This window comes from Electrona antarctica (assembly GCF_951216825.1).
Source record: "Electrona antarctica genome assembly, chromosome: 18".
NCBI classification, from domain to species: Eukaryota; Metazoa; Chordata; class Actinopteri; order Myctophiformes; family Myctophidae; genus Electrona; species Electrona antarctica.
In genome coordinates this window covers 37,531,786-37,556,765 of record NC_136799.1, presented here as the reverse complement: position 1 = coordinate 37,556,765, position 24,980 = coordinate 37,531,786, and the positions used below count along the sequence as shown (strand labels likewise).

Sequence of the window (24,980 nt, the reverse complement as noted above, 5' to 3'; positions counted from 1 at the left end):
GTAAAAGAAAAAAAATACCATAACATTACATGATCTTTTTTAAATATAATGTTATATTTATCAACAAAATCCTAGTTGATTGAGCCATGCCTCGCTCAGATCAGGCAACACAGGGAAGCTGGCAGAACCTTCACAAAAAACAGCCGGGGCAAGGCTCTACACGTCCCAGACTCTTCTCCCTTCTCACTCCAAAACTATGGAACGCACTTCCCATTGCAATCAGAACTGCAGACTCACTCCCAATCTTCCGTCGTAGTCTGAAAACTCACCTCTTCAGTCTTCATCTTAGCCCGTAGCACTTGCCCTAGCCTCGACGAGACGTATGCAAAGGCTCAACTTATGTAATTTATAGCATTTTATGTAGCCGTCACATAGTAGCCTACACATTCAATAGTGTATACTCATAGCTTTACTGTACAGTTTTTCTAGACAGATTTTATGTACAGTATTTGATGTATTACCATGTGTTGTTCTTGCTTACTGTAAATCGCCCTGGATTAAGAGCATCTGCTAAATGCCTAAATTGTAAAATGCCTAAATGTTTATATAGAAATGTATATAGAAAATACAGCTCATCTCAAAGATAGGTAGGCAGGCAGGCAGGATACTGTAGATACTGTAGATACTTTGAAGAAGATATGATTCATTTTCATTTATTTGCCAACTAACCCTAACCCAAGTATTACATGAATTAATCTTAAATACACAGTTAAATATAGGTAGACAATATATTTTTGGAGACGTTACATTACAACATTGTGACATGTTCAGCTTCTTATCACTATAGGTAGCCAGCCGTGAGCTCATTTCTTGTCTGCCTATTATGGGCCCATGCAGCTCAGTGGATACTGCATGCTCTCTGTAGGTACAAGGTAATTATCTGCAGTCACGCGAAGCACAAGTTAGCTAACTCCCTCCCCCCCCCCCCCCCCCCCCCACTCCAGCACTCTGTGTGAAAAAGACATGCTTTTCCTGCCACATCTCCTTTGCTGCGTTCGTGTTCTTTTGTTGTCATCTCAAAACCACTTGTCAACCACACTAGTCATCATGAAGTAAACGTTTGCTCTCTCTCTCTCTCTCTCTCTCTCTCTCTCTCTCTCCCCCTCTCCCTCTCTCTCCTTTGTTTTACATTCACCGTCCTTATTCCAAATGCGTGACTGAAATTTTAGATTTCGGAAGACTGCGATGAATCACAACATTCTCCCACGGTTTTCTGCAGTGAGTCAGAGAGGGCTTCCGTTGGGTGAGACGGCAGAGATAACTGGCTGATGATCTCTGTCACTCGGTCAGAGCTTCGCTCATATGGGTTCTCTCATTGAGGTTCAACCGCCTCACGCCAGAGCATTCATTCAGAATTCAAAGCTTGTAGGGAGGGGGGGATTGGAGAGGGAGAGAGAGAGAAGTACACCATGAGTAGTAACTGAGACATAACTCTCTGTAGAAGAAACAATACTGCCACCTTGTGCTATGTTATGCTACATGGATTTGAGACCTTTAATAAATTGTACATGCAGAAGATGGGTCGGCTATACAAAGACAGATAGGTGTAGAAAGGTGGTATCCACAAGGCACAGTACTGTGACACTGTAAACAAACAGTTTAGTCTGCTTTAACTGTGTAGGGGTTTGAACATGAAGTAACCGATGTTCCCATTCCACTGTGGCTTTCAGAGCTGCTCCTGCCTGTGATGGTCTTCCTGGTGGTGTAGTAGTACAGGAACAGAAAGAACCCTGGAAACGTCACAACAAAGTCCATATTAGGCTATAGCTCTACTACTCTCTCACAGAGATGAGGATTCCACTATTTTACTGTAGTAAGTATTTTAATTTCACCATTCTATTCGACTTGATATGTGTTGTACCATTATGGGCACATGATTTGCCGCCTGTATATGGGACTCTCGAGTCTACCTTGGAAGCTGTTGAGGACAGTGAAGATGTAATACGAGGGGATGACCAGCGGACCGTAGCTGATGAAAGCGAAGGCCCAGGTGATGCCCAGCAGACACAGCAGGCCCAGGATGGAGAAGGTCTTCCTCTTGATGGAGCTGGCTCCCCGAGCCGCATCCTTCTCGACCTTCAGGGGCACAACGTGCCTCACGACCACGACGAAGATGAAGAAGGTGAAGACGAACACCACGGCGTAATAGCCCAGGTTCACCGCCTGGAAGAGGCTGACGTCGGTGATCCAGCACCTGGACATCACCACACGGGAAATTATATTTCATACAGTACATATATTTTATAGTATAGTACTGTGTTAATTATTAACAGTTAATATACGTAACTCTGTGAGTTTACAACTGGACCCCATTTGTACGCGCGTTTTATCGCTCCCCCTTTGCAAGGCCCTTTAGTATGCATTTTAGAATAATGTGTTTAAAAAAGAATCTTACATTTTCACTGAATTTCCATCGTCTGTGTTGATGGTCATCAAGCTATATTTCCCTACGATGATAATCGGTATCACCACAAGAGCAGGAGTGACTAAAGGGAGGAGAACACAGTTAGTTGACCCTAACGCCAAAGGAGTAGACAGAATATGACCTTTGGACACCATAGTTTCAGCGGCTATACTCTCACCCCATCCGGTTACACAGATCTTCAACATGTACTTTCTGATGCCAGCGTTGGGTTTCTTCAGTTGCATGAACAGGTGCAGGGCCTGCACGAAGAACCAGGAAAGGGTCGCCAGCATGGCGTAGTGCATCGCCGCCGCCATGGCAACGCACGCGCCGAAGTTGCCCAGGTCGGCGACGGACTCGTTGACGACGAAGGAGAGGTTCAGCAGCAGCACGGCCGCGAAGACGTTGCTCAGGATCTTGTCTGCGCGGCTCCTTTTCTCTCTTCTGTGGCATCGAGGAGTTATGCATGAACTCCCATGTCCATTATTTGGGCATGTGAATGATGTGATTATACAGGCAAAAAGAGACTAGACTAGTGGTTCCCAAACTGTTTAATGTCAATGACCCCCAAATTGACACTAATTAGCCCTGCGGACCCCCATTTGAAAAGATATGCCAGGGACATCCATAAGAGAAGAATTTTACGGTGATTACAGTTATTCTCAACCCGTTTAATTTCAAGGGCCTCCAGTTTGACATGCATTAGTCTACGGACCCCCATTTAATGGCATTTCTATCTCTGAGACCCCAATTTATATCATAAAATCAATGTAAACCATTTGGTTTCATTTGTACACTCTCGGAGTTACAGACCCATAAGGGCCTATTTGGTTCCAAACAATCATTTAGCTGGGGAGTCTGGGGACCCCCTGGAACTCCCTCAAGGACCCCTAGGGGTCTCCGGACCCCACTTTGGGAACCACTGGACTAGACCTATATATATATATATATATATATATATATATATATATAATATATGCTTACACAAAACATTATGCTGATCTACAAACACACAAGTCACATCATAACACATTATAAGCTTGTATAGCACACTGTCGCAGCCACTCGTCAGACGGGGCACTTTCAGAGTATGTGTGCAAGAGGTCATATAGGGAGCGTGCAAAGGGGCTTTAGTCAAAAACATAAGGCTCAAATGCATAGACTGCATCTGTGTCATTGTAATACCTGAGAGCCGTCTGCATGAAGAGCGCCACCAGCAGGAAGAACATGGACAAACCACAGCCAACGTTTGTGATGTACGTCAGTGATTTGAGATCTGAAGAACTCAAGTTTCCTGGCAAGGGTGACTGTATGTTTTGTGCATGACAAGAACAAAGGAAGTTATCCAAGTCTGGGATTAGCTTAGCTTAGTTTAGTTACATCTTAGTGTATTTATAGTTGATTTATAGTAATTTTTTTGTGGACACCCACACATGAAAACACTTTAGTAGTTCCTGCCAAGACAAGGATATTATGGATATATGCTATAAGATCAAGCAGGGAGACAGTTCTCAACAGATTGTTTTTTGTGGTTCGCAAGAATAGAAAGTGAGTCACACCATCAGTATAGCAAAGAATGTCAGATGGGTGCATTCGCATGTAATGCTGCCATTGCCCTCCTTGGTCTCACAACCCTCTGTCGTCCAATTAGGTAGTTTTCCTGAAAGAAAGAGGTACAAGCTGATTGAAAATTTCCCCATGTGGACAGGTGTAAATAGTAGACAATAGTACTAAATAGTATATTCATAAATGCTTTGTATTGTTCAGATTTGGGCTGGGTGACATGCAGGACAAAATCTTATATCACCCTCTTTTCTTTTTTTTTAACCAAATATCACAATATCGATATTGAGCTGATGACTATTGGTGCTTTCACAAACTATTTTACACAATTAGATTCGTATTGCCGATTTTATCGGTAATAAGGCAACACTTATGACATATAACCATATAACGATAATATGATATCCTAAATCCCATAAGATATCTATAGTCTCATATCAAGATGTCGATATACCACTACCAGTAATATTATATTGCCCAGGCCAGCACTAGGTCAGATCAGTAAATGAAAAGAAAACAGCCAACAGAACGTGACATATTACCTCTACCTACCTATTCCATCCCATGAATTGCAAGAGGCGTTGGCTTCCTTCTGCATGTGAATGAAAGGGAAATAGACATGAGTCATGAGTAGACATGAGTCTTATGAGACTGGCAAGTGCAATATAGACTATGGGCAAATGCAATAGGATATAGTATATAGTATGCAATATATTCCCCCATGGTCCCCCCCCCCCCCCCCCTACTGATGATGAATTTGCACATGAACTTCGGACTCTGTTCCATCTATTTAAATTTGTGATTGTGTGGTCCCCCTTATTTTATCTTATCATTTTATTGGTGTATTTTACTACTATTTTAACAGTGCATTTGAATATTTATTTGAGATATGACGGACTAACAGTTTTATGCCATGAAGTTGCCCTATCAGTGTTTTTCCGTTCTCTCTTGATACTGTTATATGTTGTGCTGCACTAAACGGAATTTCATTGTATGTCTCATACAGTGACAATAAAGATCTTATCTTATCTATCTTATTCTGACCCTGAGTTCAAGAGAATCATCCGTACAGTAAATTCAAATGTACAGTATCTCTGTTACCGTGTCCACGTTTCTGAAGTGAATATCGATGGTATCAGAAAGATTGGCTATTTCAGCTCCCATGCGGATCGCCAACACTTCGTTTTCCAGTACTATGCTTTTCTTCTCATCCTGTTGACAGTCATAATGTTCATACAGGACAGAAACAAGGTTTCATAACAGACTATGAATATTTTTATATAGTCACTGTAATTCCAACATTATATATTATTTTTTGAGGCCTGCTTGTACAAAGTACATTATGTTGATGAGAATGCTGTGCAGTGATGGGGAAGTTACATTCAAAATGTAATACATTCCAATAACTTACATTACAAATATTTATTTCCAAAGTAATGTTTTATATTACTTTTGCATTACTTTAGCAAAGCAACAGTGCAGTGTTTATCTTTTGAAAAATAGATAAAAAGCCATAGTAACAAAGTAGACTAAGACAACTAGTAGACTTGTCTAAGCCGTAGTGAGGAAGACAAATTGCATTTAGTAATTAGTGTGCATAGTAGAGTGCATTTAACTCAGAAGCTTAAAAACAGAGCTATTGAAAGTAATGTTACTTGACATATAGTAACTCCATCCAATTTGTTAAAGTAATTAGCTACTACAGTATATTATGGGCTATTAAAACTGCCAGAGTTAAAATAACACTGAGGATTTCACTCGGTTACATATTGTATGCTACATTACCTGGGTCATGTTTTGAAAAAGAAGAACACCAACAAACGGTCCTTTTCCACTCACTGCCATCTCACTAGCTTCTCTGGATATCCGCACAGATCTTTGGAAGCCATTGACATTTGCACGGTCAAGAAACTACAAATAAAAGAGTAGATATGGGGCTCATTCTTCATTGATTTACTTGCTCTTGTTGATGGGTAGGGCGGTAACTATTTTCACTATAAGTAGTGTTTAATAATTGACATACGCTCATATCTTCACCCGGTGAAAAGGCAATGTTTGTGTCCTTTGGATCCTTTTCAGGCAGTTTTTTGATCACTCCTTTGATGGTGCCGGCTGTGATGCTGGCAGTGGAGTCGTTGCCCATCTTGTCCAGCAAGGAGGAGAGACTATTTACCAACTGTCTGCAATGGTAATACAAGAATAAGAATTTAATATCCGTAAATTCTATGTACAGTACATCTTGATACATCAAACAATTGTATTCCTGCAGACTGAGTGAGACGGTCGACCGGGGTTGGTTGGCACACTATACACTCTATGGTCTATGCCATATTTTTCTCTGCCATGATTTGTTTTATAATATTCTGCAGTACATTAAAGGTTAAGGTCTCAGCTATAGAGAAATGTTTAATGTGCAAAAATCCTTTAAAAGTAGGTGGTTTGTGGTTAAAATCATGTGCATTTGTGCAAACACAATATTAAAATGTTCTACTTAAAAAGGTCTCTTTCGATGCAATAGTAACTGTATTAAAAGAACTGAAATGTACAGTGGCTTTCATGTTTTAACATATTTGATGAGTGCTGGTGTAGGGGCGACAACATCCTAAAGATCTGATTTGCATAGCTCATCTCTGAATGCAGGCCGAACAGTTGCATAATAACTGGAGATACTGAAGGCCTAGGTGTCTCATGGGCCAACTCACACGGCCAGCAACAAGAGTACGTTAGGATGCACGTGTCGTGCAGGCGACACGTGAGAATGTGCACGAACAACGCACGCTACACCGCACAAACCACGAGCATGCCGCGAGCAGGGAAGCAGTCATGGACGGCAATAGAAGGGAAAAGCACACACAGAAGGGAAGACACAGAAACATTGAGCCGGCTGTAGACATCTGGAGAGCCATACATCTCAGCAATACAGATACAGCCAGGTTGTGTACTGGCGTACCCCAAAGCAACAGTACTTGTAACCAGGTCGCCGCGACCTGCTGTATAGTTGTCCCGGGACAGCAGTGCAAGAAGCTCCCAATACACACACCATATAACAGTGGCCAAGATATTAGTGGTCATGCCAAAGATTGGGGAAAACAACGAGTGGACAAGACAGAGACTGGCAGGGAATAGAGCCGATTGGCAAAAACGATGAACTAGGACTGCTAGGACGGAACGGGCAAGAAGGGTGGCTAGAACAGTATAAAAGGCCCTGAAGATTGACGCTCGGAAGCCTTTCTTCAATGCAGCCGAAGGCTATGCTTCTCTGAATGCTGTACTTTACTCTGCACTATTATGAATAAACTGGCACTACTACTAATCTAACTTTGTCCATGTTGATCTGAGTTTCTCTAGTCTGTCCAGGGTGTTGTCCATCTATCACTTGCCACTACACTGGTAAAGAAAGCAAATATGTTACATTTTGTTTGTTTCTGTGACCCTCATAGGATCCAAGAATAGTGTGCCAACCAGCCTCTGTCGCCAATCAACTCCTGCCTGCATGTGGCAAACCAACCCCTGTGGCAAACCAGCCCCGTGTCTACGCAACGGAACCCTTTGCAGCAGTCGCATGTGAGTACCGCTAGCTGTTTCCATGTATCGCATGTGAGTAGGCTACCGTTAGCTGTTGTTTCCATAAGTCATTCGAAACCAGTGGTTCCCAAACGTTTTAGCTCGGAACCCAAAAGAGAAATTAGACATTTGCCTGTGACCCTAGCAGATCTACGAGCTTGTGAGCTTGTAGATCTGTATGTATATTCGCTACTTCTCAAACATTACTTTTTCTTTCTTTTTTTTATATATATATATTTTTCGTTTTGAAATTAACAATAATTATAAACAAAATATAGGAAACAAAAAGGGACCCATAAAAATGTGTCCGCGGCCCACAAATGGGTACCGACCCTTTGGGAACCAGTATTCTAAGCAAATATTTTTGTTACATTTTGTTTGTTTCTGTGACATTCAAAGGATCCGAGAATAGCTGTGTGCCAACCAGTCTGGATTCACCAATCAACCCCTGCCTGTGGCAAACCAACCCCTGTTGCCAACCCTGGTCTATGCAACAAAACCCTTTGCAGTCACATGTGAGTACCACCACTAGCTGTTTCCATGCAGCTACGACCTGAATACTCACGCAGCCCCTTCTGCACTGATGGCCCCGTTGCTGCTTAGGCTGGGTGGAGTGGGCAGAGTCAGATTCCTTTCAGGCTTCATCACAGGGTTCTTGCAGGTAACACAATTGGTAGAGTTGTCCGAGTGGACGGACAAGATGAAATCTGTTGGGTTTTTATCTGCACATGATTGAAAACACATACATGAACGTGCGCAAACACACGCACGCACTCACGCACGCACGCACGCACACACGCACGCATGTACACACTCAGGCACACATGCAAATATTTGGTTGCCACATTCAACTAGTTTCATGTTTAATATTGTATTTAAGAAGTGAAAATACCTTTACATGCTTCTTCAACATAGGATGTAGAATCCTTTCCGCATTCTATGCTTGGAATGATTTTCTTAAAATCTTGAACATTATGAAAAACAACAACAATTAGACTGTTACGTTGGCAAAAAAAAGCAATAGTTGTTTTAAACAAAATGAATTGTGGGATGGAAGGTGGTGAATGTTTTACCCTTATCCGTGCAGTTTCCTTTCTCCAGGTTGAACCAAATATCTGAAATCGAAACTTTGTAGATTTTGATAATTATTACAAAACAACTTACATTAACCACATGACATAAGCACTATTATACATTATAAAGTGCAATTTGAAAATAGCAGATCAACAAGCTCACAATGTGTCACGATGCAATACATTGCTTGAAGATTCCATACATTTGAAAAGTTGCAATGGGACATTCTGCATGATGAGGACTTTTTACTTTTGGTAGGCCTACTTAAAAGTACGTTTTGATACCAAAATACAAGAATATTTTGAATGATGTACTTTTACTTGTCACAGAGTAGTTCAGTACTGATACTTTTACTTAAGTAAACAATGTGAGTACCTTTCCCACCACATACATGGTTCATTAATCACTGTGTAGAATAGAGGCAGAAGGCAGAGGGCGCACTAACATAGACCACCAATAGAGGGCACTCCATAGCAACATTTGAGAGAGAGACATATAAGATGAGTATATACTGTACAGTAGGTGCCCATGCCTTGAGTTGCATGCTGCTGTGCGTGATAAATATGTTCTTTAACCACTTTCAACCAACCTGGCGTCCCTATTTTGGGTATGTAATCTAGGCAATCTTTTGCTTGCATTGTGCGCTTGAAGATCTGTTTTTGCAGCGTCACGCCATCATATGGCAAAGTATAAACAAGGTCTAATAAGGCAAGTGTTTAAACTAAGTGTTTAAATTGTAGTGTGGTTTGGACAAGGGGCCACTGCAGTCAACAGTACAACTGATAAAATGATCTCCTGTATCTCCCAAAATGTGCTCTGTCCAACCAAAAGGTCTAAATCCAACAGAGAGTTGCACTAATGAGTTGAACATTATGAACATAAACATGTTGTGAGCTTAGATTGGATGTTTAATCATCCAAGAGATTTGGTGTAGAGGGAAAGAGGCACAATCTTCAGAGCATTTCCTCTTTTTAAGGATTAGTGTGATATTGGCCTCCCTCAAAGACTGGGGAAGGGACCCTGTTTCAAATGAGTGGTTTATCATGGCTAAATAGGGATCAGTAAATAGATCTTGAAATTTCTTAAAACATTCACATCCAAAGCCATCAGGGCCCGGGGATTTACCAGATTGAAGTTTTGTGAGGGCATTACGGATCTCCTCTTTCGTGATGGGGGCATTTAGAATAGTCCTCGGCATCACCGGCGGCAGGTCATCACTCTGTTCTTTTTTTTATAAAAGGCAGCAAACACATCATTAATAACTTGAGTCTCATAGGTAATATTGCCACTAGAATCCTTAATTGAAACGATAGTCTGTGAATTCTCCCTCTTTTTAGCCAAATGGGCCAAATCCTACCTGAGCTTTTGACGTACATCGATGGCTTGCACAACGTATTTCGGCCCACAAAGAAATGGAAGTCACTTTCTTCAATTGTTGATTGACTTAGAGTTAGGTTGAAGTTGTTTCCATGTTTGCTTATGTTAAATGTATGATCACAAACATCTGAAAAAATACAAAGATAGATTTCAACACACATCTTATGAACAAGAAGAACATCTTGACTATTATGAAATGCAGTATACTGCATCTGTATACCTTTCTGTACTGTTTGGTCGTCCTTTGTAGATATCATATGGAGATGCACGCTGCAGTTACACGCATCTAAAAGAAGACATGTTTTGAAATCATTCTTCACTGAGGACATTGCAATTCAAGGCTTTAGTCATTCTCTAGTCTAGTGTCAACAACGGCGGCATCTCAGAGGTGTGCACAGTCGAGACGTAAAAAGCCCAACGTTGATATCACTTTACGTCACTATCTTACGTCATGCCGGCAGGGAAGTGAAAAAGCTCTCAAATGCAGCCAATCTCATCCTTCTATGATGGATTGTTTAGAAGTTATGTACAACATGTCCATCAATAATTGACCTTTTGACCTTGACCTTTGACCTGCACCAATTGCTCCATATGTTAGATATTGACATAGTGATCTGATATATGAAATTTCATGCATTGAGTTGTGATTTTGATGAGTCATGCTGACGGAGTGACTCACATGCACACACGCACACGCACACACACACACACACGCACACGCACACGCACACACACACACACACACACACACACACACACACACACACACACACACACACACACACGCACACACGGCTCAACTACACTGACACATTTTGTACAAATGTATAATAACTCTGAACTAAATGAACAGAGGATCGATTTTTACTGTGTAATAAGCTCACCTGAGCAGCAGGGGTCGCTGTAGTTCCCAGGAACTGAGCCATTGGCTATCAGAACGTTTTTACGCCTGTTATTGTTTCCTGTGCCTGTACAACGATTTTATTTTATTATCCATAGTACACAATTGCTTCATGGTAAATCAAACACATTCAGGTTTTTCTTTTTTGGTAGTAGTAGTAGTAGTATAGTAGTAATAGTAGTAGTATTCATAAATTTGAATTCATGAAATCTATTCTAAAAGCCAGTTTGAAACACGCTTAAAATGATTTATTTTGCGATTTAAGTTACTGTATGTATATCAAGGTATTTTAGCCATTTGTTCCCCTGTTTTATATGAATACATTAAAGGTGCTGTAAGTGATAATTATTTGTTGAAATAACAATTGACAAATATCTCTATTGTCTTTGTTTAATAACAGGGGTCCCCCTCATCTCTCCAGTTCTTTAGTAAACATTTTCAGGTCGGGATAGAGATGTCATACAATCATACAGAATACAGGATATACTGTATGAGTGAAATTAGTGAATTCAAATGGATAAACAAGCAGGTAAACTTGAAACTGTAGCATAAGCTGTTACATTATCTTTGTGGGGTTCTCTCTCTGGATGGATGAAATATAATTTCTGTTTATTAAAGTGCTGGCGGGATGAGGAGATGAACACGGTGATTGATTACTATCAGAATAGATATCTTTAACTTTAACTTTACCAATACTCTTTTTGTTTTAACCTTCCATCACTTACGGCACCTTTCTAACACCTTTTAACGTTGTTACCGGCATTTTAACCGTACAATGCAAGCTCCCACTGAGGACAATGAAAATAATTGATGCGTTCTGGATGAATGTCCAATGATGCTTTTCATCCATTCTTAACAGTCTGTGAAGCCAAGACAAGATAGAATATAGGATTATAACAACAACAATAATTTTTATAATAACAATAATCATATATAATATCAATGTTTACACTACAGTGATAAGAATAATAATATTAATAGAAGAGACTCTTACCTGACAGTTGATTTTGTATATGTGGTCAGTCTCCAGAGTAATCGCATAACAGATAACTCCTGGTGCTGGAAAATGTAACATTGATGTAGATTTGATTTGCCTTGCAAATGAGACGAGTCCATCACACTCAATGTCCTTTGTGGCATTTCTGGTATGCACTATGCAGTTATATCATGTAGGCCTATGTATGATGCATGGGATGGGGAAAACTGTCCTTCGGTGTCAATTCCTTCTAGACTTTTGAGTGAAATAGAACAAACCTTTATAATTTTGCAGCATGTCATACATGCTGGCCTTTTGACACAATGTATTGTACACACTAATAGATTTACATTTTTAAACACATTTTAAGCTGAAAATGACCTCTATCCTCTAAGTGTTTTTGCAGCAGAATATAATCAATATCCTTCCATACTACATGCCTGAAAACACATATAACATTTGACAGCCTGTTGACAACAGCGTCCATGAAACGGCACTTACAGTTACACAATGCTTGTACATTAAAAACAAAAACAAAAACAAAAAAATGTAGGTCAATTGATTGTTCAAAATTAAACTTTATGCAGGCTGTATAGTTTTTGGTTTGTTTGTTTCTCTGAGTGTGTTCAACTCTGAACTGAACGGCACCAATGCTCTCATATACTGTAGTATCTAGTCCCAACATGCAAAACATGGTGGGTAACATTTTTAGGCATTGGCCAGTGTGTAAACATAATTACATCTATGCAAACGTGTCAGACCGCTGGCGTCCCTATTTTTGGCACGTCATTGTTGGCCAAAACCGTTCCGACCAATATGTCTTTGAGTCAAATGTTATATGATCATGCTTCACCATGATCCTGGATGGCTTTATTCTAGCCTTAAAACTATTGATAAAGGATAAATATTTGTGGAAATCTCTGTAGGAAAAAAAGAATGGGGTCTAGAACGATGGAACCAGAAAATGGCTGCCGCTGCTATGCATATATGGGGGCTTTGTCAGAGTGCCAGTTGTACCCATCTGGGTTTGTTTATGGTTAGGTATGGGTCATAGTGACATGCCTATATATGGCCATATCTGGTTTGTTTATGGTCATGTCTGAGTCAGAGTGACATGGCCATGGTCCTCCCGCTGGCCTGCCGGCCCTTTGTAGCCCTCCCATTAGTCGATTTTAAAATATGGCGTAGGTGCATGGTTACATTTCATACCGCAGTCTACAGTAGGTACAGTAACTCATTGAGCCCATTTTAGCAATCCTGTGAACAGTATCTTATTCCCTCAATGCTAGACTGCCCAGGAATTCACTTTTTTGAGCTGTAGAATTTAAAGCAATGAACTGGCTATATCTCGTGGAATACTATATACTTTTTGTGGATACTGATGAAACTTTATGAACAATTCCTTTCATAAATGGCATTCTGTAAAATAATTTAGGATTTTATCTCAGAAGATAAATATTGTGCGTAGACATCTTTCTTTCTTTCTTTCTGTCCACCTAAGCGTTCTTCTCTCTATACTGTGCATAAAGGTCATGTTTATGTACCTCTGTGAAGATGCACTTGCAAATGTTGTCTAAAGAGTTGACGACAGCATCCTCTTTGCGATGCAAATAGATTAAACAAATAAGGTCGGTCCGGCTGCCTAGGAAAACTAAAAGTGAGCTCCATGTGCTTTCTAATGACGGTAGGGATCATAGATAATATAAACCTTTATTTGTGTGTGTGTGTGTGTGTGTGTGTGTGTGTGTGTGTGTGTGTGTGTGTGTGTGTGTGTGTGTGTGTGTGTGTGTGTGTGTGTGTGTGTGTGTGTGTGTGTGTGTGTGTGTGTGTGTGTGTGTGGAACAGTCCATGGTTGGGGTCAGGAGACCACGATCTTTGGATCTGCAAGCTGTTGACTGACTTGTCACTTGGCCTTTGGTTTGACAATTAAGATCACAAAGGCCAAATGCCAAGGCAGGAAGGCCATCAAATAAAACAACAATTTTAAAAGAGTACTTCACCCACTGTCACGTCACCCTATAAAGTATGGCGCATAGAAGCATTGAACAATAATACTACAGGTAAGTATGTCATACTATAAGTATCTCATACTGCGAGTAAGTATTTGGAATCATATAAGAAGGAGGTACCTAGCTAACACTGGGCTCAAGCTACTGACTAGTTCACAGCTCCGGCCTCCTCCTAGCGCCTAAGGCAAGATACAGATCCTTAAACTGTAAGGCCTCTCCAAACAAGGGCCCTTATACATTTCACTGACAGCTTCCTGCAAGTACAGGAAATCTCGGTTACACTCACAATATTAGTTTTGTGTTACTCACCTTGTGAAGCATTGAATACATTGAGAATTTTAGTTTTTTTTGTTGCATTCCTTTAGTTTAGTGTGAACGAAGAATCCAAAATGAGTAGTGAATACTCGATGATTTGAAAAAAATAGGGGGGTGACGGGGTCATAATTATTAACAATAGCATAACTGTATTAAAAATCTATTTATATAAAAGTCCAAAATTGCTAACTGAGTATATTAAGCCAAGTGTCTCATATGAAGTCATATCCTCATTACTTCAGTAACACAGCTTTTCTGCGAAACTTTTTAATTAACTTCCGGTGCAAATTGGAATGCGCCTGGGCAGTTTATTATGCAGTGAGTACTGCTGCTATATAGCCTATAAGTGAAGACAGTGTGCGGTATCTCCTTTCTCATTATTCACACTGGTTGCCTGCTCCAACGTGCCTGTGTGTGTAAAATCACTTTTTTCTACAATACTCTATCTATTGTTTTCAAGGTCAAGGTCAACATTATTGTCCACGAGGGAAATTTGGCTTGGACTTTTGCTGTTGTTAATATGCCCAGCTTTCCGGGTTTGTGTGAACACAAACATTGGCTTGTGATTGGCTGATCACTCCATAGCGATGATTTGATTGGCTGAGCAAAGTACATATTGAAGATAAAAGTGACGGCAGAAAAGTGAAGGCGCCAAAAGTGATTGGCCGGAATGACATTTGTGATGATTTGAGCACGGAATATGATGTATGATGATACGAGCGAGCGCCCCTCACTTCACATGCGGGTGTTTTTTTCTCTCAGTTTTGGATTCTTCATTCACCATAAAAGAATGTGACAAAAACAAACATTATCCATCTATTAGGAGTAATTGGTTGAAAATAGTCACTCCTTCAATAATTTAATATTTAATTATAACATGGCATTACGTCCAGCTGCTTGCTCTGCATCTGAGAGGTGGGCTGTTGAAAGCTCAGATTTTAGCCTCTGCCTGCCATCAGGAAACACACCATCTATTGACAGTAACTTGTATGCCAAATACCAAATCATATGAAATTGAACTAGTCCCCCTGTCATTTTTTTTATCGCACATCCTACAAACCACAATTACATTTATTTTACCATTTTGTAACAGTCTAATACCAGTAAGACGCCCTGAGGGCAGGACGCGACCTAGGTCGCGTGCAGATCAACATATGGAATTAATTCTGTATTGGCCATATATGGAGCGCGTCACGAGGCGTGACGGACTGACTGACTGACAGGTTTTGCAGGTTTTCCATAGTAAACTGCGACCTATGGTCGCAATAAAGTTAAAATATGACACACACACACAAACAAGAGCTTAGATCGGAGCTGGGCTGGCCAGTAAGGAGGGGGGGGCAACCCCTCCCCCGTTTTGAGTAATAAATCGAGGCCTGGGTAACACCCTCCTGTCTTGGTGCTTTTATCTGTCCCCTCGCCCAGAGCAAATAAAGGCTGGGTAGCCTAGTGATAAATGGCTGCATTACATAAGGTCCTTTATACTGGTAGACATGCCCGTGCTGTTGTTGTTGACCTGCGTGATTGATTGATTGATTGAAATATTTATTAACAGTTTGCAGAATTACAGTACATTTCAAGCACAAACTCAATACAAACTTAAAGGCTGTTAACCGTGAGTGGACGACCCAATTAAGCATTACACTTGTTTACAAGAGGGTCCACCATGTTCAATTCATCAAAACATTTAGAGACGTACAAATAGACACTTCTATATAGACAAAGAACAGAAGAGGAATTCATCACGTGTCAGGGACATTTCACCAATCCAAGTCAATTCAGTACAAACACTACTACTCCCGTGACCTGCTACTGTATATTCAAATATGAACTGTTCCTAACTTCCTATATTAGAGATACAATTTGATTATATAATTGCTTGATTGTGTGTGTGTGTGTGTGTGTGTGTGTGTGTGTGTGTGTGTGTGTGTGTGTGTGTGTGTGTGTGTGTGTGTGTGTGTGTGTGTGTGTGTGTGTGTGTGTGTGTGTGTGTGTGTGTGTGTGTGTGTGTGTGTGTGTGTGTGTGTGTGTGTGTGTGCTGGGGGGCTGTGTACTGGTGGAGCTGCTGCGTATCATGTTTCATGCAGACGTGTGTACTGTGTGCTGCTTTTCTGTTCACAGTAACAATGAGCCACTCATGTCCCTGATTCACAATGAAAACTACCTCACTAGACAGCGGCCTGAGGACTGAGGAGACATGGGGGGGGGAAGAATGCACTGACACTGCCCCCTAGTGGATACTTTCCAATCACTGTACTAAATGCCACTGCTTCTCAAAGTTTTTCCTTCCAAGGACACGGAATTTATTTGGCCGACGGACCCCCATCTCAACATGATTCAAAATTATTCGAAATGTTCCAAACATTTTCAATATTTAAAAAAAAAAAGTTCAATGTCCAAATATACTTGGCACATTGGCTTTGTGCCAAGCTCTCCGCATGGCACAAAGTGACACGTGCTGTGAGCTTGTTGTAGATCTGCTATTTTTGAATATCCAACGTATAAATGTATAACGTGGTTAAAATGATTGTGATGCTATATTAATTACTCTGGGGACCCCCTTGGAACCCCCTCAAGGACCCTTGGGGGTCCCCGGCCCGGACCCCACTTTGAAAACCATTGGTATAGGCTATATAATGTCATTCATTTGACAGAGGTATACTTGGCTGCTTAGCAGTGCTTTTCTTTCTCTTTTGTTTTTTTGAGCGTTGCTTCCGCTCCATTACGCAGCTATGTGTGTCCACATGTCTGTCCCTGTGTCCGAGTCTGAGCACGGAAAGCTGCAACACGGTAACTCTGTCATTTCTCGACCGTTTCGGACGCGGGAAGGCTCGCCGGAACCGGGCCGCCCCCCTGGGCGCGTTCCTGGGGTCTGGATGTTCCGGGGACCCCCACACGGTAACTCTGTCATTTCTCAAAGAGTTTTTCCAAAAATAATCAAAGTACAGTACAGAGCACAGTACACTACAATACAGTTCAGAGCACAGTACAGTAACTATAACAATACATGTATAGTTGCACTGCTCAGTTCACACAGGTGTGATTTTTGAATACTTTTTGAAACATTTTAACAACACAAATTTTGTATGGGGGTCACTGCCCATGGCGCAAAATATTTTCAGATGGGGGTCCGCCACTCCGGGGCCAAATACATAATTAATTTGGTGGTCCTTGATATGAAAAAAGTTTGAGAACCACTGGTATAAATGCTTACTGAATCATCATGATAGCCAAGACCAGTTCAGAGAATGATAGAGCAGCTCAGAGTCAAACACAGCACCATAGGGCAACAGCACAGCTTATCATAAATTGACAAATGCAGCAGTGCGGCACTCGAGAGAGCAGACAACTCAAGCTCCACTGTGGTTGTTAACATGTTGCTAATGTCATTACATCCAGCCTGCTAGCCTGCTAAGGCAATTACCTCCCCAGCAGCAGCACTAAACACATTTAAGACCTTATCATAGTCTAGATAGGCCTGCTTGCGTTCATTGATGGAGGCTTTACTGACGGCTTGGAGTTAACTCAACATATTGATCCATACGGACAGCCCGGTGATGTCATTTTCCTCATTAATGGGCACAAGGCCATTAGTTTGTTATTAACACTGCATAATACGGGCAGGTCAAAGGGCAAACTGCCCCCACCATTAAAAGTTCATTCAATTGGTCTTTGAGCAAGATGGATAATTACACCCTTTCAGTAATGACTGTAGTCGGTGCAGTTTGACAATGCCATTAATTCCAATTTCAAGTGTACCAGCCCCTTTCAAATGATTTATAGTTTTCAAGTAGAGATGTCACAACTTCCGGTATATCATCAATAATTACGTTTTGCACCGGTTGATGATTTACAATCAGGGCAGAGATAATAACATCATCGATAGTGTTTTCAAGTCTTTGCGGCTACAGCCACAGTACATTGTAAAATAGCTACGGAATGCTAATTTAACTCTGAAATGGTAAAAAAAATCCCGTAACACTCCAGTACAACACAACGCACAATAAAACCCTCATTGTTAATTGACCCTTTGTGGGTCCATTCTGTTCCATGTGTACACTCTTGGGGTTAAATGAACACCACAGATTTTACAGTGTGGTACGGTAGGTAGGTTGGCCATTTAAATCTATTGATGTTGTGAATTTTCTCTGTGGTTTGACGTGCGATGTCAAGGGGATAAAGTCATGGACTCGACGCCGCATTGCAGATGAATATTTGATGGCCCCTAATGGAGCCTTTGGTCTCTCGCCGTACAAAGCGCCGCCTTCCACCACAGAGCAGAGGATGGCGGCGGAGCCCGGAGCCCATCAGAGCCCGGAGCCCGGAGCCCATCAGATCTGCATCCACAGCATTGCTCCCCTGGTGGGTTTGGTTCGGGGGGAGGGGGGGGGATGTTTGGTCGACCAAAACAACAGCTGCTGTGATTTTGTAATGCAGGCTTAGCCGTAAGATGGCCAGGCAGGCGGGCAGACAACTGGTGGCAGTCTTGAAGTAGTGCCACACCACTAGACCCCTCCTCTCCTGACATGTGCCTGCTACTGTGCCCTGCTCATGGACCTCCCAGAGGTGGGTGTGCACGAGAACGTGTTGGCATTGCCACTGGCGATGCGGTGAAGTAAGTGGGATAACAACCACTGCAGTCCAATGCATACAGTATGTCAGGGTTCCCCAATAGGCGGCCCGCGGGCCATTTGCGGCCCGCGGAGCGCCCCCTTGTGGCCCCTGGAAGAATTTCCAAAAAGAAAAGAAATGTTTTTTGTTTTGTTTTCGGGGGTGTCCCAGATATAAATGGCATTAAATGGGGGTCAGTAGCCTATGCATGTCAAACTGGGCACCCCCTGAAGGAGCACTGGTGTTCCCCGGACCACTGGTTGAGAATAATTTTTAATTAATTAATGAAAAAATAAAAAACCCAATTTTTCGCGCGTGCGGACTCGGCCCCCAGCCTGGTTCCCTAGTCAAAATATGGCCCTTGAGGAAAATTAATTGGGGAACCCTGCAGTACGTCATCGTCGCATTGCGTGTGCTTGTATTTACGATTTGATACAAAAAAAAAGAATGAAGCACGCCGACAATGACACGACCAAAACGAGGAAGACCACGTGGAAACCAATGTCAGAAGAAGAGCTTCTGACTGTGAGGAAGGCGGACGGAAGGCGACAGGCTAGCTGGGCTCACACCATCTCCACATTCCATATTATGCATATATATATATAGACGGATACATATGTCAGAATTATGTACGCTGGATCTAAAGCTTTGTCCCGACTAATCCAGTTGAGGAGATTATGATCTTAACTAAAGACAGACACGGCTCCGTCTGCCAGTCCAATTAGGAACGTTGACAGTGAGGCAGAGCAGCCATACATCATGCAGCTGGGTGACCTCATCCGGGGCCTAATCCATACATATGTGACAGACCGATGGGGGGGCGGGGCTTACATCAGTGTGACGGTGGTACCGGTACCACGAATGGATGCTGTGCTTTATCAAAGTGACTGGGAGTGTTGCGGGTCGATGGAGGGTGTGTGTGAGAGAGGAGGAGAACTGTGTCCTGGAATGTGGTGTGTGTGTGTGTGTGTGTGTGTGTGTGTGTGTGTGTGTGTGTGTGTGTGTGTGTGTGTGTGTGTGTGTGTGTGTGTGTGTGTGTGTGTGTGTGTGTGTGTGTGTGTGTGTGTGTGTGTGAGAGCTGTGCATCGAAACCTGAATTGTTGACCTTTCCGCCTCCCCGCGCCTCTGGCTAATTGCATGGGTCACAAATACTTGCTGTGTGTGTGTGTGTGTGTGTGTGTGTGTGTGTGTGTGTGTGTGTGTGTGTGTGTGTGTGTGTGTGTGTGTGTGTGTGTGTGTGTGTGTGTGTGTGTGTGTGTGTGTGTGTGTGTGTGTGAGAGAGCAGGCTCAGGCATGCAAAGGCTGCATAAACAGGTGTTATGCACTCACTCACTCACTCATTCTATTTCTCTCTCACTGTTGCTGTTTCTCTCTCTGTCACTCCTCTCTATAACATAAATAATAATACTATACTACTAATAATAGTAATTTCTCTCTCTTGGTCTCTGTCTGTATGTCTCTAGGACAAGTTGTAAAACGTAGTTTAACAGTGCTGCGAGAGTTGGTGTTTCCCACCTGGAAGTGCTACTTTAACCTATAGCAGCAACAGCAGCCACCATGCATGTCTGCGATTGGCCAGTTACGGTCCATAGCTTGGAGCGGGATGCTTATGCCATATCCTTTTGTGATTGGCTAGTTTGGGTACATAGCCTGGAGGGACAATTATAAATAAATGAAATAGAAAGCAAGATCTCCGCCTGCAGGCAGAGATGATAACAGGCCGGGATTCTTATGGGAGAGCACCTACGGACGGCTGCAATTCCAAACTGGCCCCTGTAAAACATGTTTTTCCCTTTTTACTTTAAAGGACCACTTCACCACTTTTCAACCTATCTTCATATAATAGGTCCTCACTAATAATCATGATAAAATGGCACACTTTTTCTCTACTCAGTCTGTGTCTCATAGGAGGGCTGTGGGCAGCTCAGAAACCCATCCACCAGTGACATCATCGATGGGGAATCCAAGCTGATAGAAACTGCAGGCTTTCTAGTCCTGCAAAGTTGCAATGCGAAAAGGGAAGCCATCGTTCTCACGATAATACAAATCTAAACATTTTTGTAAAAACAAAATCTTGTTTTGCTAACGATGATGTCGTTAGGCAAAACGGGTTTCTGAACTGCCCACAGCCCTCCTATGAGACACAGACTGAGTAGAAAAAAGTGTGCCATTTTATCATGATTATTAGTGAGGATCTACTGTATGAAGATAGGTTGAAAAGTCTTGAAGTCGTCCTTTAACTGTATATGATGATTTCCTTTTTTCATATGTATGTATATCTGTACGTCTTTAAATGTTCTGATGAATTGAAAATGGAGGACCCTGATGTAATGTAAACAAGTCTTTTCCTGGTTTCATCCTCATAGCAGTTTTTGTATTGACGTGTGCTTTCGTTTGAAATGTACCCATTCTACAAACTGTGAATAACCTCAATCAATCCATCAGATCACCTGGGCTCCTCTAGGCCTCTATAGTCACTGACGAAGGACTCCCAGTCCACACAACCGATAAATAGCAGATCTACAAGCTCGTAGTGCGGCACTCTGTGCCGCGCTATGAGCTTGTAGATCTGCTATTTATGTGGTTGGACAGCGAGTCATATGTGGTTGGACAGTGAGTTCTCTGATTGCTCTCATATGTAACACATACTGTATGAGAGCACATATGTAACACCGGATCAGCATGTACTGTTATGTAGCATGCGATATAAATTGGAGATTTAAATCAATATGTTGCAACATATAGGTTTTCTACAACCACAACTGCTTCCTTGTGCAATCATCTCAGGTCTGCGAAGAGAGAGAGGACCAAAGAAAAAATAAAATAAAAAAATAAAGAGGTGTGAAAGAGGGACAAAATATTTATAGTAAATATAATTCATGGTCTGGGGAGCTTCGAATGACAGACGGTCAAATATCTCGCATTAATGTTTCATTGCTTCTCTTTTACGAGGTCACAGGGTGGCAACCTACACTGGTCAGCTGTCCGTCTCCCAGACCTCCACATAACAAACAGATAAACAGGAGGGCAGAACAACAAGCCGCTGTGGAAAGTCCTTGTGGTTGAAAGAAATGCATTCATTATCCATGCTAGGGTTACATTCACCATCCTCCAAGGTGACCCTGCAGAGAGAGAGACGTTTGCATCACCTTGATTATGACACCACGCCTCAGGATGGGTGCAGTGTGCACGCATGGTGCACATGAACTTATGACATGTCTTATATCGCAGCTATATACTGCACGGCCACTTTTAAGCTTTTAGATCACAGATAAAATGGCACTTCTACGAAATCCAATGCCGTTCTCGTGACTAAAGAATAAAGACGGCTGTGTCGGAATGCGAGTTCACCGCGCGTGCGGCTGGATCAGGTGCGTATCTGGCCTATAGGGCCGTAAAATGAGAAAGAGAGAGAGAGAGGGCTATGGGAGCCATCAATTCACATCCTTCAATGTGCCAACGAAAACGCCAACTTCCCGACTTTTCGACACCGACGTGTCTAAATATTTGCCAACTGTTTTGCAGTCGGTCGCAGAGAAATGCCACCTGTAGGAAATCCAACGCCGCTCTGCCGTGACTGATACAGCGATAGCCGTGTGACCGCATCATGGAAGATGCACGGGGACGACCGCGTCTAGATGCGAGCGAGAGCACACTGCACAACCCACATCGTCATCGTCCTAATTCCTAATCCCTATTAAACAACACCGTACACCAGAAACCCCTCGCCACGCGCACACACGCATACCCCTTTGCCAGACAGTCCGCCATACTATGACATCACCGGGGTTTGTACAGCCCATCATCCCTGGGGCGTCTCGCCATGACATCAATGTCTGAAGCCCGGAGGGGGGTGGGGGGGGGGGGGGGTCCACGTGACACGCGTACTGTCTCGCAGGCCGGCGGCTCCGATTCAGTAAACCCTAACCACGGACCTCAGACTGCAGGACAAAGAAGAGGCAGACTGGGCTAAAGGAGGGTGGGGGGAGTGAGGTGATGACATCAGAGCGGTGTGGAGGATAGGAGTAGTGTGTGGAGTTGATAAGCCCGCGGCAGAAGCAGCAGTAGAGAGTGTGTGTGTGTGTGTGTGTGTGTGTGTTTGTGTGTGTGTGTGTCGGGGGGGGGGGGGGGGGGGGGGGGGGTCTTGCCGGTCAGTTAATCCCCTCTCGGGTGCTGGCCGATGGAGGTCACACCGACGTGTGAAAGCCTGGGAGGTAGCGACGGAGGAACCAGATTACAGACCTCTGGGCCGGATCACAATAGAGGTGTGAACCGGGGGCCGAGTCACAGGCGGGTGAGAAGGACCGAGGAATAAAGAGAACGGAATGTGGACGGTGGAGGTGATGACCCGCTGATGATGGGTCATCATGAGGAGGCCTGCTGAGAGTGTGGTGGTTTTTTAGGACCAACAGATCGTGTGTGTGTATATAGGTTAATGACAAGGTGATCCCTGGGCGGGTCATTAGGTTAACGTGCTTGTGCATTGAAATCTATAGCACTTACTGTGTAGGTGAAAATGTAGTGGTTTAACCACATTAACCCTGGTGTCTGTGTTTTGGCCATGGGCAGGAACACAGGTGAAAAGGTTAAAAAGTTTAACGCATTTTTAGAAAATAGCTAAATTTGTCGTACGAGGAAATCAGTGTGTGTCAGGGCAATAGTCAGAAGAGAAAAAGTTTGGCATGCCATGCGACATTAGTACCGGCTATTATATTTTCCCCAAATTTCACCGGCGATGATATTGTTCTACAACTTGCGCATGACCGCATACCACCCCCCTACCCCTCCGTCTTTAACATAACCGCTGGGTGAGTCAGAGGGGCAAGTAATGAAAGGAATGATCTCACTTTGGACGACGCCTAAGGATCCACTTTCATCGTACAGTGAGAGTTTCATCGTTTGAGCATCAGTCACGGGTTCAGTTACAAATGCGTGGCAGACTAAATACTTCAAAGCTATTTGATTGAAATGATACACTTTTCTGCGGTGTGGTGCTTTTTTTTTATATAAACCCTAGAATATGAGCACTTTGTGGTTTGTTGCAGTCTTTCAAACGGACCGGTTCTTTCAGAGGGTTCCGTTAATAGCGGCCCCTACATTGACAGGGAAGTACCACCACTGTCAAGCAGGAGTTGGTGTGACATCATTCCCCTGTGTTGAGGTATTGGCTTGGCTGGCTGTCTGCTACCTGTCTCAGACGGTGCCAGCGGCTTGATTTGTGTGACAGTCTGGCGCTCGCATGGGTATCCCTACCTGGCACGGTGTCAATGTGAGCCAGGAGGAGTAGAGGAATGATGCTTGTACCTCCGAGTAACACAGATGCTATGACAGGAATGATATCTAGCGCGATATATAGCTAACTGCTCAAATTCAACATATGACATGACAGTAGTAGCACTGATAAATTATTTCCCAGAAAGAAATAGGGAAAGCATTAGGTGAATTAAATTGAATTGAAAATACTTTATTGGTGATGCATTATTTTGTCTTTATTCCGTGGTCTGGCTATGTTTTTCGAGTCTGTGGACTGATTATGTTTTCGAGTTGTCCTACCATAGTTACCATCCGCCCGTCTATCCGTCCGCCCGTTCTTGTCCTCGTGTCCTTGTGTCTTTCCCAACCTTGTGAATGTTATATCTCAAGAACACCTTGATATTTGTCACAAACATCCTCTTCAAGGATGAACTGAATAGAAGTAGCTGGTCAAAGGTCAAGGATACCAAAAACCCAGGCTCCCTGCCTGGGTTTTTGTTACTGAGAACTTTTTTGTACTCTGATTACTTTCAGTGGTATTTTTACATTCAGCTGCTATCAAAGTTCAAATATACAGTCCTTTCTAATTAGCCTTATTAATTAGGTTAATTATAAATATTCCCATCAAATTAATCTTATTGTCCCCCCTATTTAGTTGTTATGCCAATTAAACCTTCTCACATGCACATTTCTGTGTTGCCACTTCTGTTGTACCCTACTCTGTCTGGCTAAGCAAAGTTACTATATTTACCCAGGGTAACTGGACTAAGCATCAGATACTTGTTTACAGCCAGGCCCTGCTCATAGAACATTTCATGGTAGTGGTTCAATGCCTTGCTCAAGGGCCCCCCTGGTTCACCTGCCAGGGGAGCTCCTCGTCCTGTTCAACACCACCTGCTGACAGGCATCATTCCAGACCGTAGGAGTCACTGA

The 24,980-nt window shown here is 42.7% G+C and overlaps 2 protein-coding genes across 2 annotated transcripts in view; one reads left to right on the top strand and one right to left on the bottom strand.

Moving 5' to 3' along the window:
- Window positions 1-24,980, top strand: part of LOC306942166 (uncharacterized protein) — a 129,017-nt gene that overhangs the window by 89,588 nt on the left and 14,449 nt on the right. The window contains exons 4-5 of the mRNA XM_079527915.1: window positions 7,408-7,531; window positions 7,931-8,046. The gene's annotated coding sequence lies outside the window, so the exon portion shown is untranslated. The remainder of the gene's footprint in view (window positions 1-7,407; window positions 7,532-7,930; window positions 8,047-24,980) is intronic.
- Window positions 1,600-8,650, bottom strand: LOC306941879 (adhesion G-protein coupled receptor G2-like; the record flags this gene model as incomplete). Its single annotated transcript, XM_079527519.1, has 13 exons — window positions 8,605-8,650; window positions 8,424-8,495; window positions 8,097-8,253; window positions 5,991-6,147; window positions 5,786-5,878; window positions 5,069-5,179; window positions 4,520-4,559; window positions 3,964-4,064; window positions 3,590-3,711; window positions 2,583-2,848; window positions 2,396-2,516; window positions 1,911-2,194; window positions 1,600-1,730 (listed from the first exon to the last, which is right to left on the bottom strand). Exons 3-13 carry the CDS (start codon window positions 8,174-8,176, stop codon window positions 1,600-1,602), a joined length of 1,506 nt encoding a protein of 501 aa, XP_079383645.1. The 5' UTR covers window positions 8,177-8,253; window positions 8,424-8,495; window positions 8,605-8,650.